This window comes from Chroicocephalus ridibundus, chromosome 3 (assembly GCF_963924245.1).
Source record: "Chroicocephalus ridibundus chromosome 3, bChrRid1.1, whole genome shotgun sequence".
NCBI classification, from domain to species: Eukaryota; Metazoa; Chordata; class Aves; order Charadriiformes; family Laridae; genus Chroicocephalus; species Chroicocephalus ridibundus.
In genome coordinates, this window is record NC_086286.1 from 107,338,930 (window position 1) to 107,355,031 (window position 16,102).

General features: G+C 37.6%; 1 protein-coding gene across 2 annotated transcripts in view; it reads right to left on the minus strand.

The window, feature by feature from the left end:
* The window catches only part of SH3YL1 (SH3 and SYLF domain containing 1), a 51,184-nt gene that overhangs the window by 14,641 nt on the left and 20,441 nt on the right, over positions 1 to 16,102 (minus strand). The window contains exons 6-9 of one of the 2 annotated variants that reach the window (XM_063330392.1): positions 14,075 to 14,203; positions 11,931 to 12,093; positions 11,185 to 11,257; positions 10,405 to 10,461 (exon numbers count right to left, since the gene is read on the minus strand). In XM_063330392.1, the coding sequence (XP_063186462.1) occupies positions 10,405 to 10,461; positions 11,185 to 11,257; positions 11,931 to 12,093; positions 14,075 to 14,203 (422 nt within the window). The remainder of the gene's footprint in view (positions 1 to 10,404; positions 10,462 to 11,184; positions 11,258 to 11,930; positions 12,094 to 14,074; positions 14,204 to 16,102) is intronic. The other variant, XM_063330391.1, reaches the window with a different exon arrangement.

The following is a 16,102-nucleotide window of genomic DNA, read 5'->3' on the forward strand; positions in this document are numbered from 1 at the left end:
CCAGCATTGCAAAGCCCTCCAGTTGATTTCCGGAATGAATTAATAACGACGTTCTCTATCACTAAAGAAATGGTGGCTGGAAAAAACTAATCCATGTTTAATACTTTTTGTTAAAGACAATACAAAGCAAAGTCAGCCACAGATGTTCCATACAAGGTACACTACCCTCAATTTGTCTCCAGAGCCTCAACAGATTCATCATCAGCTGCAAATCTGTATGCATGGAATGGAGGTATTGTACCCACTTTTCTAATAGACACAAAACCCAGAAAAAGGCTCAAGTATTTTTGAACTCCTCCACATAAACTGGAAACAAGACCATTTCAAAGCAGCTTCCATGTCACCAGCTTGTGTCACTACTGAACAGTGTCACATCTACCAAACAAAACCAGTGGTTTCATCGGTAGCTGAGACAGACCTTAAACTGTAAAGTTTAAGTTATTGTGCAAATTAAGCTCGTTCAGTATGAAACATATTTCACTGTTTTTGAGTTTCTGGCCTACTAGGGAACATGCTGGCTCATCATCTTCATCTGCTGATGGAATGCTTTCTATCTTTGTTTCAGCACACTCAGCTTTTGCATTAAAGAAGTGCCTTTTTTGTCAAGCATCTGTGGATGTATTTGATATTTAGGATATAAAAAAACCACCTCCTGCTTGCAAGAGTCAATTCCATAGCAGTACTTTTGCTGATTACTTTTTGGATTTTTCTGCCTTTTCAAAAAACATTTAAATTTTCATTCAAACTGAAATGGTCAAATAAACTATATCAATGTCAAGGGCTTTATTATGTTCAAGACTACATTAATGCAAATAGTGCCTGTGCTGAAATCATACTGCAGAAGCTGAGATGCAATGCTAAGCATAACCTTCATATTCTGAAAAGTACAGTACAGTAACGGGAACTGAGCACTGTTTTATTCAGGTCAAACTGACAATTTAGGAATGATTTCCAGATATTTTATTATGTTGACAAGTTTCTCCGTGTTTTCTCTACACGTAGTGAGTTAACATCTCAACCTGAATACATGGTCTTTATATTTTGCTTCTCAAATCTCTGTACTGTCAGATTCAAAACCCAACTTAATTCTATTGTAGCTTCTGCCAGTTTCTTAGGGTAATGTTTTGTGAAATACTGATTGAAAATTTTTTCAACCTTGCATGGAGGCATTGCGTATTGCAACTTGCAACATCCACCCTCATGAGGATGAAGCATCTTGGACTGCCACCACGACCCAACCTGTGTTCACATTACGCTTCCCAGGCTGGCACAGCCAACCAACCTTCACTAAATACTCATTACATCAGTCTGCCAAAACGTACACAGTTATGACAAAGTTCATGAAATGGAACAGTAAACAGTTCTGCAATTTTTGGATAAAATTTAAGACAGTATTGACAGTATTCTTTGTACTTTTATGAAATGATGCAATGCTACATACAGTGCTTTTAGGTCAACTGAAATATTGGATATATAGATGCTCCTTCAAAAGAAAAAGCTTATAGTAACTGCATTTGCAAAAATAGTATCTCTTAGTTCAAATGTGAGGAAATTCTGTCTTGCAGATGGGATTCAGACACTAACTCCAATTTCTCCAGTGTGCAACAAATATGAAGGCAGATTTTTATGCCAACAGGACCTCCAAATTTCTCTGCTGCCCTATACCCAGCTGTACCACAAATCTCCAATTCTTTCTCATCCTTTTGCAATAGTTGACAAACGTCAGAACTGGTTGAAGGAGTAGGGAAGAAACAGTCTGAACTTTATGGCAGGGACTAATACATGAAAATTGTACCAGAGCAAGTTTTTCCCTTCTATTTTTCCTTATAGAAGAGTTTTCTATTTCCTTATTTTTTATTTTCTTTTGACACCTTCCTTGCTAAATAGCAAAGGATCTACGAAGAACATAGACATGCACCACTGAGAGGAAAGGGTGAAGAGGGGCACATGAAAAAGGAAAGTATTATCAGAGTCTTCCTTTAGCACTTAGTATAAAGTTCAGTATGCTTCTGGGAACAGATATGCAGCATTTCCTCCCATCTCCTTCCTGCCTCTCACCAGAGGTAAGGGGAATGTTGGGGACTATGTGGAAATCAGGATGTTCTCAAGCATGCAGTTTTCAGATGTGGTGAAGTTTCTTGTCCCTGCTGTCAAAATGGATCTGTAAAGCATCTCCCTGCTGTTACTGCAAAACGATCTCCATTTCTTAGATCAGTATTAGCTTTCATCTCAAGTCAATCAAGCACGGGGCATTTTGCCGCAGTCTGGATAGAAATCCTGTATATCTATCACTTCCTTGAGGTACTCAAAAGTCCTGTTTGGCTTCTATTAGTATTAATGAAGCAGAAGCTCCCATACTCCCAAAGGCTTTTCTAGATAAATAGACAGGAAAGCTATTTAAACTTGCTTTTGTTCTACTACTTGAAAAATACAGAAAGAAAATATTATCTAATGCAGTACACAGCTTTGAAATAACTTTTTAAGCATATTTATGAAATATATGCTAAAACATTAAGCTGCATGCTTTGCAAGGGCCTCAGAAAAGACTTTAACCTATACCTTTTAACATTTTTATGTTCACATGAACAATTTCACATTTTAACTGCTGTGAATCAGAATTACCACCTTAATGGTGCTTTACACTTAAAAAATAAGCGTAGATTGCAGTGAGATTTTCCTATGATTTAGCTCTAATTTCCTAATTTTTATTCCAAGTCATTAAAAAGCACCAAGGAAAAAATATTGCCAGTATATCTGTTTCGTATTTAGCATAACAGCTCTCTGCCAATGCATGCAAACATCAGAAAGACCCGGATTTCATCCTAGCACGCTTGACCTCAATCTCTCTGTGCCTTGTTGTATTTTGAGCTAGCTGATTATAGGAAGTAAGTTATTTGTTCCAGTGTGACCAGTGAAGTCCTGCATGCTACATATTTTCCCCTCAGTTTGCCACAGCATAAGCCGTAAGCAGATTGGTTATCTGACTTATTACATTCATAGTAGTAATAGTACAATCCTAGTAAAAGTGAATCAGGGATAAAAATAGTCTCAAAAATAATTTCCTGGGATTTCCTGGGTTTGGTTAGTATTAAGAAAGAGCTCATAATAGCAAGAAAATTAATACTGTGGGGGACCACCAGATGGATGTTTTATTTTTCCAGTAACTAAATATAAACATGTCACAAGCCTTGCCACGAAAAACACAAAAATAGACCAAGCTTAGCTAAAACTCTTAAAAACAAACAAACAGACAAACAAAGGTACCTTTGGTACTTTCCAGGGAGTTAACTTCTTCACGTTCACTAAAGCAGCAGACAATGTCATGAAGGATTATGACAGACACATCATATATCTCACTTTGTAAAAATATTCTCAAATAAATACCTATAAGTTATTTTGAGCTGTCTTATTGATTTTACAGTTTATAATCTGCTAGAGTTCCTCCTCAAATTATAGTATAGAAGGAAGAGATTACTGCACAGCTTGATGAAGGTTCTTGCTTACAATGTAAAGTAGTTCTACTTCATCCTATGGCAAGTCTCTGCCTTTCTTGGAAAAGGAGTAATTAATGAACTGAAGAATGAAAAGTGGCTTTTTTTCAGTTACAAATATACAGCACACATCGACAGCAACTAAAGAAATATGCACATATCTGATTTTATCCAATTTTGTTATTTTGATTATTTTATCCAGTTTTCAATTAATTATTGAAATCATCTTTTATTCATCACAAAAAATGTCTACTCCACTTTCCCGTAAAGACACACAATGGGAGAAAAATTTCACTAACCAGTTAACTTCCTCATACACAAGAGTGAGTAACAGCACAGAAATATCAAAGGAAAACATGGGAAATTCAACTGAAAGAATGGCTTCCTTTATCAGCTCTCCATGAGGTAGATTATTCTATTTATCTTTGAGTTGTCATACCCCCATTAATGAACCGACTTTTAAAAGCGTACAGTCTAATGCCTATGAAAATGACTCAGGGCCAACATCTCTGAAATATCAGCCAGTCTCAGTGACAGAAATAAATCATGTTTCCATGGAGGATTTCATTTCCAGTTTAAAAGAAAAATGCATTTTTCCCCCCATTGTGAGGCATAGAGTCTTCCTCCATCCTTAAAAAAAAAAAATAGCTTTGGATTCCTTCTCCCTTCCAGGTCTGTACAAATAACATAGTACAAAAAACATTTTATAATCTTACTTAACTAAAAGTTAAAAGCTTTTCATTCATTTTCACTACAATGCAAGTTGGCAAATGAATCTTTACAATGATGACACCATTTTAAATTATCTTGATCCAGAACAGACAGAAAGAAGCAAAGACTGCAATACTTACAATATTCTAGAAAGACAGACTTTAAACATTTGCTTTCTGACAACAAAGGAAAAGCAAAAATTCAAGTATTACACTGGGAAAAACTTAGCCTTAGACTACAGACATACCTCAATTTTATTGGCTCAAAACTGGTGAAATACTTTAACTTTACTATTGTGGTGCTTTGTTTTAATTACAATAAAAATGCCCAAGCCAAAAGTTGTTCATCAAGAGGAGATTTGGGGCACGCTCAGATTTCTCTTACAGTGTACTTGTCAGAATTCTTTTGTCAGTGGGTATTTCTAAATGTGGAACTGCATAGGTTTTATAAATAGTTGTACGTTAGACTTCCAGTTAAATTTGAGTTGTTCCAAAAGAGTACTAATTTTTTTAAAACTAAGTTAAGAGAAGCATATCAGAAAAATAAATCAATTCCTTCGATACACATTTAGCAAAGCAAGACTATTTTAAAGTTGCAAGCACATAGAGTGATGCTCTCTCTCTGCAGCCCTAACTAAAAATCCCATTGTTTCACTACACTGTGTTTAAATAAGCACTACAGGTAATTAAATGTACTAATTAATGTAGAGACAGCTAGAATGGTGTCCACGTTTCAGGTTACATTTTTTCTTTTCCCTGCGTTTGATCAGTATTATCCTACAGGCTGTTAGCTGTAAAAACAGTATCACAAGTCAGATGGAAAGTGAACTGCAGGACAGGCATGCAAGTAAAATAAGTGAAACAGAAGGTGAAGTCACAAGTAAAAATTATGTTATTGCCCTCAGAGAGCTTCAAACCAGATTTTTTTTTTTTTAACGTTTTTTACATCAGAGGCAGTCTATGGATTCTTAGTCCATGTAATTGTGTTGGCTTAGTTAACATGTTTTGACCTGGCCACAAAAAAACCCCATAATGTACTAACAAAAAGAAATTCACATACAGACCGTCAAGTTTCCTTGACAAAATACATTTTGGGAGGCATGAAAAGCTGTCTTGGAACTCTCACAGCAAACAGATTTTCATAGATCTACTGAACGATCTAGCATTCATAGATTACTGAAAGAAAAACTGAGATAATCTCTGAAATTATAGAGAACTCGGCAAGACCTGATTCCTGGAGAACTGTAACCAGGAAAAGCAGCATCTCCAAGAGGGATTTAGTTTACACAAATCGAGTTTACCACGACCTCATGGTACCACCTAATCAAAAAGGATTGATATTGTCTCAACTCTTTTAACATAGAGGAGCAATATGTAAGAGGGTTAAAATAAATAACTAACAAAAAAGGTAAGAACTGGAATTTAGTCCACATTCATTATGCCTTTTTGGAGCCGAAATCCTATTGATCTCAGTGAGCTCACATCTCGGGATTTGCTATTTGTAGCACTATTTAAAATCTGAGAAGGAGGAGAAAACGACTTATGACAAAGAGCTCATCAATCTGTTTAGCAATCAAAAGAGAGATCAAGGAAGATCAAAAGGTGATTTGATTACAGCACAAGTGTCTCAAAGGGAACAAGAGGGGAACAAAAAACGCCTCTGGGTAGGAAAGGGCTCTTTTAATATAGTGAAGAAAGCCACAACAAATACCATCATCTAAAAGCTGCAGACAAATTCATATGGAAAGGCGTGAATTTTTAATAATGAGGTTGACAAATCGCTCAAACCATAATTGAAGGAAGGAGGGGTTTTTTAGCTTCTTAAAAAAGGTGTCAGATTTCTCATCTGCTTCCGTGTCTGTCAGTAGGCTTGATATAGCACATTTTTCAGTATGAAAGAACACAAATATATGCCTAGTGGGGCAGTAACAATTTCATATTATTTTCAAAGTGAAAGATTTCTGCTGAAATAACTAGTTACAATTAATAATTTGTTGTTGTTTGTTTTTTTTTTTAAGTTTTACAGTAATCAAGTTTGGGTGTGATGATTTTATGCACAACAGTCTTAAGCGTTCAATGTCTGCAGATAGTAAATTTATTTAATTCAAAAACCCAAAGAAGACGGCACACATTTTCCCCAAGATAAAGTTAAAATTAAAAATATTTAGTTCAAGTACTTGTGGAAGGTAAGAAAGCCAGTGTTTCTGAGAGAAATCTTAAAAAAAACCCCTTGAACACTTAGGCTTTACAGGCACAAGTTCTTATGAGTTTCTTAAGAAATCATACGACTGCTTAAATGATGCAAACAGCATCATTACTTTCTCCTAATTATGACAAAATACTTGCACTGTTACAAAAACAAATGCTTTTGTGTTTACGACGAGCATTTTATCTTACAGTATGGTAGCCATAGACCCACCCTCTTGTTCATAAACATTCCTGAAAGGGAACACATTACTGAGCAGAGGCAGAATGAAGCACTAAGCAAGTATGCATTTTCGAGGCCAGAGAACTCAAGTCCATGGTGATTTTTGATAGCTGTGAAAGAACAGTGTTTGGAAGGAAAAAATTTTTTGCATCTTCATCCCCATTCCTGTCTCAAGCCCGTTTCCTGATTGTTTCAGCATCTTGGCAATTTAAAGTCATTCTTTTCCAAACATGTGAACCAATCCTTTTCTGATTAGCTGAGCTGAAGAAAGTGAAAAAATATCTGACTTCTGATTCTGAACAAACTGCCCGTTAATGATTAAGTTCTCACAAACGTTCACTTTAATCCAGCTCCTGCTTTTACTAGCTATTCCTGCTGCTACCAGTTCAGTTGGGAAACCACATCACTGCAACGTTTTCAGGATTGTACAGTATTCAGCAAACTGTTAGGAGGACAGATGGGTAAGTCAAGTTAACCATATATCTACAGTTTTGGTAACTTGCTGCTCCATGGCACAACCCCAAGCAGATATAGCTAGAAATCGTAACACTAATGAAACACTAGTATCTAAGATTAGATATTCTAGTGTGACAATATCAACCAAATGTATCTGAAAAAATTGTCCTAATAAAATAAACTTCTCCTGAGTCCCCAATGCCCAAGTAGTCCACTGAAGAACCACAGGTCATTTATATTACAGATGTGGAACAGAACTCTGCAGAAACCTTCTATCCAGATAAAGTTAAGTTAGATCATGGTAATAAAACTTGGAACGATCAGTCAGCCCATTTATTAGATTGTACAACATAGAGGGGACAAGTAGAAAAATGAAGCTGCAAATCCCTAATTCTAGTAAGGGAGAAGGCATGAATGTTCATACTCATAAGTAAATCTCATATCTTTATCTGAGCAGTCTCCAGAAAAATCTCTACTACTGTAGAAACTTCACACTTCATTGAATCACGATAACTGTATCAGCTATTAAGTTTTTTTTTTCCCAGAATTGCAAAAGGTGTCTGCAAATCATTATTTTTTTAAAATAAAATTTGTCTTATTTCCAATTTTCTGGAAACATTTTAAAGCATTACTGAACCTCAGTTTACAACTAAATGCATTACCTTAAGTATTATTCAGTTACATGAAAACAATCTACTTGTATGACAGTTCAAGTATCACATTATCAGTTTAGGAAAACATGTTTTTCATTTAACATTCTTCTTGCATTTGAAATAGGTTATATTACATTACCCATCTAGATAATTCAGGTCCACATAAAATAATTAAAAATGTTTTATCCTCAAGACCAGCTCTTCTTCCATCTAATAAGAAGAATTAATGTTTCAACCTTTCTACTACTTTTGTAACTGTTGCAAAACCAAAGCCTCATAACACAACACCAACCTCGCTCCTCCCCACCCAAAAGCAAGTCACTACTGGCAACCCAGACAAACTTGCTGCTCAACATCAAACTCTATCCCTGCACCAGCCATTATACCTAAAATGTAGCTTCCTAAAGATTAGTTTCATTCACTCTTCTATTAGTTATCTAAAAACTCTTTTTTTTAAACTAGAAAGATGCAAAAAATGTTGAACATTTTTTTTCGGATCACTGTAGAACATCCATTACAGCAACTAATCCTGCAATAAAGATTGGGAAGTATGATCTGTAGCCTCTAGGCAGCTCAGTTGAAATCATCTGGACTATAAATAGGGATGAAGAGATTCTTGACAGGAGGTATGGCCTTAAGGCTCCTTCTATACCATCACCTAGCATTACTACATCCCTTGTTACTGATGTGAAAGGGACTGCAACCCTTTTCCAGCCTCCCACCAACGTGCATGTAGGTTACGGTATTGAGACACTCAGGGGGGAACCAACTTCAGCCTTGACTTTTCCCCGTGATAATAACAATTCTTTGGCTTTTAGAAACATATAGTGTTTCTGTGGATTCAGATAGCATTTGAACTGTTACCTATGGAAATACAATCTGCAATTAGAAAGCAAAATATGCCATGCCAAGCTTGTACAGTAAACAAAAATTTATCACGAGACAAAACTTCTTGCAGGATGTGTCATTTATACAAGACCCTACTGCCTCTTGCACTCCTCAAAGATAAGCTTCTGTGTTTCTAGAAATCCTCAGGAGTCCCTGATGGCAGACTAATTGAGTCTACATTTTGATTTCAAAGAATCTTGAAAGCCATCAACAGATAGCTCTGGAAGATTTTTACCTTGTCACTTGCAACTGAATGGAAGAACACTCCCTTTAATACAGCAAATGCGTGTGCAAGCTTTTCCTGCTGCTTTAGAAACCTCAGTTGGTATGGGGTTTTTTAAGATGGAAAATTTAAGTTTTAATGTCCAGAAGTCCAATTTTTCTTTCTTTTTGGATGACAGCTACTGAGTACAGATCACTAGAGTCACCATTCTTTTCCTGGTAAAAGTCCTACAGTAGAACAGCAAATTTTGATTCTCAGGAAATCTCAGATCTGCAGAAGTCACATCAACAGCTCAGCTTAACATCCTCCTATGTCAGTCTCCTCAACAGACACGCACATCAACAGCATGTATGGAAAGAAGATATGAAGGAGAATGGAAAGACAATGACACGTATCATTTATCTTAATTTTTAGTGAAAATGAAATTTTAGTGAAAATTATATGAACCAAGAAATGAAAAATACAATAATGATTTTGGCCTTCAGACTACTGAGTTTAGATGCTGTGTTAAATCACAGTACTCTCCCTGAAATAGACTTTTCACTGTGATCTATTATCAACCTTGATTTAGCTCCATTTTCAAAAATAAAAAAAGAGATCTTTTGTTTCATTTTATTTCCAACTGGCACATGCAGTATGTGAAAATCTGTGTACATATTCACATATAGATAAACATATATATATGTAATATATAAAGCCTTCATCTTGATTTTTATCTATCAGAAACGACTAAAACATTTATTTATCAAATGGACAATATATTTCATGGGAGAAATTATTTGTTTCACTGACTTTGAAGCAGCTAACAGTCTTTTACCTGTGAAAGAAGGGATTCCTGGTGGGAGCAAACACTATAGCAGCCAAATGAACATAACAACTTTTGTAGTAAAATTTTTTCCTAACAGATCACATCCTAAGTTTCCAGATGATGGGCCCCGCAGTTCAAGAGCTACATCGCAAATACTACAGAGTAAGATTCTCCCATTAGAGATGAAACTGCTTTAAAGTTAAGAGAATCAGAATAGAACAATGAACAAGTAGCAACTTTGTAGTATAATGTTACCACAACTCAACACAAAAACCTCAAGGAGTGTAACTGCAATGGAAATCTCTGTTTATGCCAGCAAAATCAGATATGACCTGTGGAAGCACTTTTTAATTAAAACAGGAATTATAGTACCTTGCATAAGGACTTGAACACAAGCTTGTGGTATCAGCTTTCTTTTTCATTTCAATTAGGTGGTAACGTAAAACAGTTTTATTATTTTCAGTGCATTTTTCAGTGCAGAGCACTTTCAGTGCTCGCTGAATAACGCAAAAGAACTTTTGCTGTTCAGAAAAAGAACTTCGCTGTTGGAATCTAAAGCCAGGGAATAAGATTCACATTTATGAAATTTTTTTCAGGACACCATACAAGACCTGAATATCATTTTAACACATGGACAATAAAGTAAAATACATACAGCTAGATATTGTTAGATGCCTTCCAAAACACTCTTAGGACTTCTCAGATTCCATACTGCATTAATAAAATATGTGTAAGCTTAGTACTTACCCACAGAGGCATAATCATTTGGAAGTTCAGGATAAAGTTTGTTTGTATTCTTTTTAGCTGAAAGAGAAAATAAAGTAGCAAATTATATGATATATTAACATACATTGTTATATTTCATATACTGCTTTTCTAATACATGTTCAATAGTTATAAAATGATTGTAGTTATCTACAGAGCCGTACAGAAGAAATAAATAAGAACTTTGCCTTATATCCTTGTCGAGAGAAATAAATCAAGTTAACAACAGGAGCTACACAGTAAAGCCTTGCTTTCCATGAGAGCACTTTGGTAGATAAACTGTCATAGAGTGAAAACTCTACCTCTTCTGCTCTACTGTAAGACCTCTACCTATTAAAACATAATGACAACCTGAAAAAGAAACTAAGTTTTCTAGAATCCAGAAGTTTCTAGAAGTAGGACTAGCAGTTTCTAGTAGGACTGTTCTTTTTACTAAGAAGTTTCATCGTACCATTGGGCTTCTACATATCCAATAAACATGAATGCTTCCTTTGAACTACTACATGCTTCTGTAACTATACAAACACTATTTCTACAGAAAATCTGTCAGAGAGAAAAGGTTTGTTTATATAAAACAAACAAAACCTTTACCCTGTATCACTCATGGCACTATCCCAACATGTTTTCAGTGTTTGCCCAAGGAAGAGTATTAACAGAATATTTTTATAGAGACAGCTACTACTATAATAATTGCATAACATTCATTAGGCTTTAATGCTCTAATTTTATATAGAGAATAATCACTATCAAAAGGTTTTTAACCTGGTGGTGTTGGTCTAACAGTGGGTTTAGGTGGCTCTGGTCTTGCTGATGGTCTAGCAGGTGGGTCATTTACCTAAAATGTACAAATTTTTATAAAAAGTTGCATCACACCTGGAAGTAGATTGTAAGTTCAGAGTCTAGAGGTATGTCAAGTTACACTGACAAAAAAATAATTCACTCTTTCTCCACTGAAATTGTATGAACTCGAGAAGCACACTAAAGAACTAGTGACATACACGACTGTAAATTCACCATGGGTTTAAAAAAGATGAAAGTAAATGATTGTCTATCAGTAACATCAACATCTACAAGAAAACACTTTCTACGGTCTTAGTATCATATTGTAAATGTGACTGTTTGAATGGAAGACAGAAAAAGTAGATAAATGAAGAGTATCCACATCAAACCTGGTATGCTCATTATTTGCAGATTAACTTGATTAGGAATAGTAGAACAAACTTTTCTAATCATACCTCATATTTGATTATGCGCTATTATAAAAAAAAAAAAAAGATATACTTTGTTATTCTGGAGGATGCAAAGCAAAACCAGCAACGTTCTTGTCCAGAGGAGCCCACCGGGGCAATACTTGAACGAATCTATTACTCGCATGCAGAATCTGCAATGTGTTATGCCTTTAAGCATCCAGTAGAGAAGTTACAAATGCCACGTGAACATCAACATCACCACTGACTCGGAACAGTTCAGGACCAGAAAGAGCCTATGTGAAAAAGAGGTGCACAAACCCATCTTTGTTCCCTTACAGCTTTTCCTGGGTTATTTTTTTGCTCTTCGTTTTCATATACTTCAGTGAAGGATGCTAGAGTTTCATAAAGATCATCTGCTTGAGCAGGAAAAGGCACATCACCAAGCAAGATGGCACTAGCACGAATATCCTGCCCATAAAACCTGATAAAAAAGAAAAGATGCCAGGTATTTGATCATCATTACATTTCAACATCTAGACAAATTCACCTTGTGCAGACGTTCCCCCCGCCTCCTCCCTGTCCCTGCATTTCTCCTACTGATCATCTATTGAGCAATGACAGAACTAGTTGAACGCTGTAAATTTCCAATGATAAGTAATTGTAGCAAACCTGAATACCTACCTACCACCTTATTTCAAAACGATCTTCACCAGCAATATTCTGTTCCTACTCACGTGGTATGCATCAGCTAGACTATTTGAAAGCCAATCACACAGCAAACTGAAGAAACACACACCACTTTTGCAAAACATTGTCATAGATTCCTTAATGATGTACTAAAATTCCTTAATTCATTGTAACCTCAGTTTTATGAATGGAGATAGCTAAAAGTTACTGACATGCTGTCATTAGAATCAGTATTAGTCTTTGCTGATATTAGCAGAACCAAATTTTTCATAAACACAGAACATACAAATGCAAGACACTCAGAGGTTCCTTGGATTTTAAACTTAACAGGCTGCACAAAGGAAGCAGCATTCCATAAACTGGGTATTTTCTCAAAATCAGTGGTCTAAACCAGATTTTTTTTGTTTGTTTCAAGTGGCCTAAAAGAATATTTCTCATTATGCAGTAAATACCTCAATACCTATATTCTACAATATTGTGCTGGGTTTAGATGGCAAGGTTTTGGTAAGGGGTGGGGCGGCAGGGGTGGCTTCTGTGAGAAGATGCCAGAAGCTGCCTCCACGTCAGATACAGGCAGTTCCAGCCAGCTCCAAGAGAGACCCACCACTGGCCAAGACTGAGCCCATCAGCAATGGTAGTAGCACCTCTGTAAAAAAAGGGGTAAAAAAAAGCTACACAACAGCAACTGGGAGAGATGAGTGAGAGTACGTAAGAGAAACAACTCTGCAGACACCAAGGTCAGTGGAGAAGGAGGGGGAGGAGGTGCTCCAGGCGCTGGAGCAGAGATTCCCCTGCAGCCCCTGGTGAAGACCATGTTAAGGCAGGCTGTCCCCTTGCAGCCCATGGAGATTCACAGTGTAGCCGATATCCACCTGCAGCCTGTGGAGGACCCCCTGCCAGAGCAGGTGGATATGCCTGAAGGAGGCTATGACCCCATGGTAAGCCCGTGCTGGAGCAGACTCCTGGCAGGACCTGTGGACCCGTGGAGAGAGGAGCCCACACTGGAGCAGGTTTGCTGGCAGAACACGTAACCCTGTGGGGGACCCATGCTGGAGCAGTCCATTTCTGAAAGACTGCACCTCATGGAAATCATCCACACTGGAGCAGTTTGTGAAGAACTGCAGCCTGTGGGAAGGAGCCATGTTGGAGAAGTTTGTGAAGGACTGTCTCCCATGGGAGGGAGCCCACGCTGGAGCAGGGGAAGAGTGTGAGGAGGAAAGAGTGGCAGAGACAAGGTGTGATGAAGTGACCTCAACCCCCATTCCCATCCTCCTGCGCCGCTCAGTGGCAGGAGGTAGAGTAGCTGGGAATGAAGTTGGGGGGAAGGTGTTTTTGGCTTTTTCATGTGTTCTTTTTTCTCATTATCCTACTCTCTTATTAACTGTCAATAAATTAAATTAATATACCCAAGTTGAGGGGTTTTTTTTGCCCAAGACAGTAATTGGTAAGTGATCTCCCTGCCTTTATCTCAACCCATAAACTTGTCATATTTCTTCTCCTCCCATCTTCCTGAGGAGGAGGAGTGACAGAGCAGCTTGGCTGGCATCTGGTGGCTAGCCAAGGTCAACCTGCCACAGATATATAAACTCTAAATACTCAGCATCATCTCAATACCCGTTGCAAGATGTCTAAATTGAAGAAACCCTTGGCCCTCAAGAAACTCTGAACTCAGCACAGTATGTTCGCACAACAAACTCTTTTTCCAAATTGAATGTGCCCTAGTTCATTTTGTCACTATGCCTTCGCTGAATCTTCTAGATTTGAAGAGAACTTACTTGCGATTTGTTTCTTTCCTTTCAATTAAACAGGTTCCTTCCAGAGATACACCTGCAAACAGTCCTCGAGATTTGCAGTATGTATAGACAGCAGCAGAGCTTCTCAGGGCAACATCCCCTTCTAAGTTCCTAGAAGGAAAAAAATTTTGGTTTACGTTCTTCAATATGGCTTTGCAACATGAATAGCAATGTCTTTTTATTTTAATCCCACCAAAAGTCAGCAAAAGCTTCACTTCCCTCTGTTCTTGCAAACTGTATTGAATATATTCAAGTGGGTCAGACTTGAAATCCTTTTTCAGTTCTTATTTCAGACAGGACCAAGTACAAAGTAATTAAGTTGTTTGATAAGGTTTCCTCTGAATCACAGAGCAATGTTGCCTCATGTGAATGCTCCACGTTATACCTCCTCTTGCATTCCAAAATCTGAAAATGATTAACCCATGTTTGAATCATGTTTTAAAATGATCTGATTATATTTGTGGTGACTTGGAATTCCATTCAATATATCCAAATCGTCCTCGATTTTACGGTGCCTAAAACAGCACAAAATAATTCACGTAAGGCCTTACCAGACCTCAATAGAACTGGAAGATTACAATTTTTGTCTTACACAGGACTACACAATATTTTAGGTTTGAAGATACCTCATCAGTCAGACAGTCTTGCCAACCTCTTGCTCAAAACGGACACAACATCAAATTGAGATCAGGTTACTCTGGGTTTTGTCTAGCCAGTTTTTGAAGATTTCCAAGGACAGTTTCCACACTCTGAGCAACCTGTGTCAGTGCTCAATTATACTCATGTTGAAAATTTTTTTCTCATATCCAGTCAGAATTTTCCTTGTTTTGACTTATGACTACCATCTCTCACTCTCCTGCTATGCACCTCAGTAAAGAATTTGGGTCTATGTTCTTGGTGATCCCCTGTTGGGAATGCAGCCTTTTAGAAGACCTCAAGGTGTTTTCTCCTCCAGGTTAAACAAGCTGAGCTCCCCCAGCCTCATCGTTCAGGTACTCCAAGTCCCTGGCCACCTTTGTAGCTGTTCACTGCACACACTAAAGTTTACAAACTTCTTCCTTGTACTGCAGGGCCAAAACTGGACACAATAATCTAGGTGTAGTCTATGAAGTGCCAAGAAAAGGGGAACAATCACTTCCCTTATCTACTAGTTACAGCTCTGTTGATGCAGCCCCCTACACTGTTCACTGCCTTTTCTGTCAGCATGCTCTGCTGGCTCAGCTTACTGTCCACCAGGACCCCGGCACCTTCTCCTGCCTACATAACTGCAGAGGGTTCATCTAACCTAAGGTGCAGAATTTCACATTTTTCCCTGTTTAATTTCATGAGATTTCCTGTTGGATCCTATCTCTACACTCTCTAAGTCCATTGCTCTGCATGGCAGCCCTACCCCAAAATGTACTGGCTGCACCCCTCATTTGGTGTCATCCACAAACTTGAAGAGGATATTTTGCATCTGCACCTCCAGGTCACTGATAAAAACATCAAGTGGGAGAGGTCCCAGAATAGTCTCATGAGGAATTCCATAGAAACCTAGTTTCTGAGTACAACATGAGTCATTTACCACTATTTTTCAAGCTTAAGGATCCATTTTTCACCTATTTACTAGCCTGTCCCGCCCTGACACGCAGGCCACAATGTCCCAGCTTGGACACAAAGACACTGCAGCACAGCACACTGAACGCCTCTGCAAGGCAGATGACATTCGCTGCCCTCCCCTGATCCACAGATCTCTGTCATCTGTGGAATAGATATCATCTTATCCCTTTTATTTTGTCAGAAAAGATAACACCTCACCAGCAAAAACTTCATCATAAAAGAAAAAGGTCTCAGAAGGCGCATGTTCCATGAGCACTGTTTGAGGCACCTGGGCTTGGTAAGCCTAGAGAAGAGAACCTAACATCAGGGGGAACCTAACAGCAGCCTTCAAGTATCTATGAAAAGGCAATCAAGAATATGAAGCCAGGCTCTTTATAGCAGTGTATGGACATCAACTGGACATAAATTGAA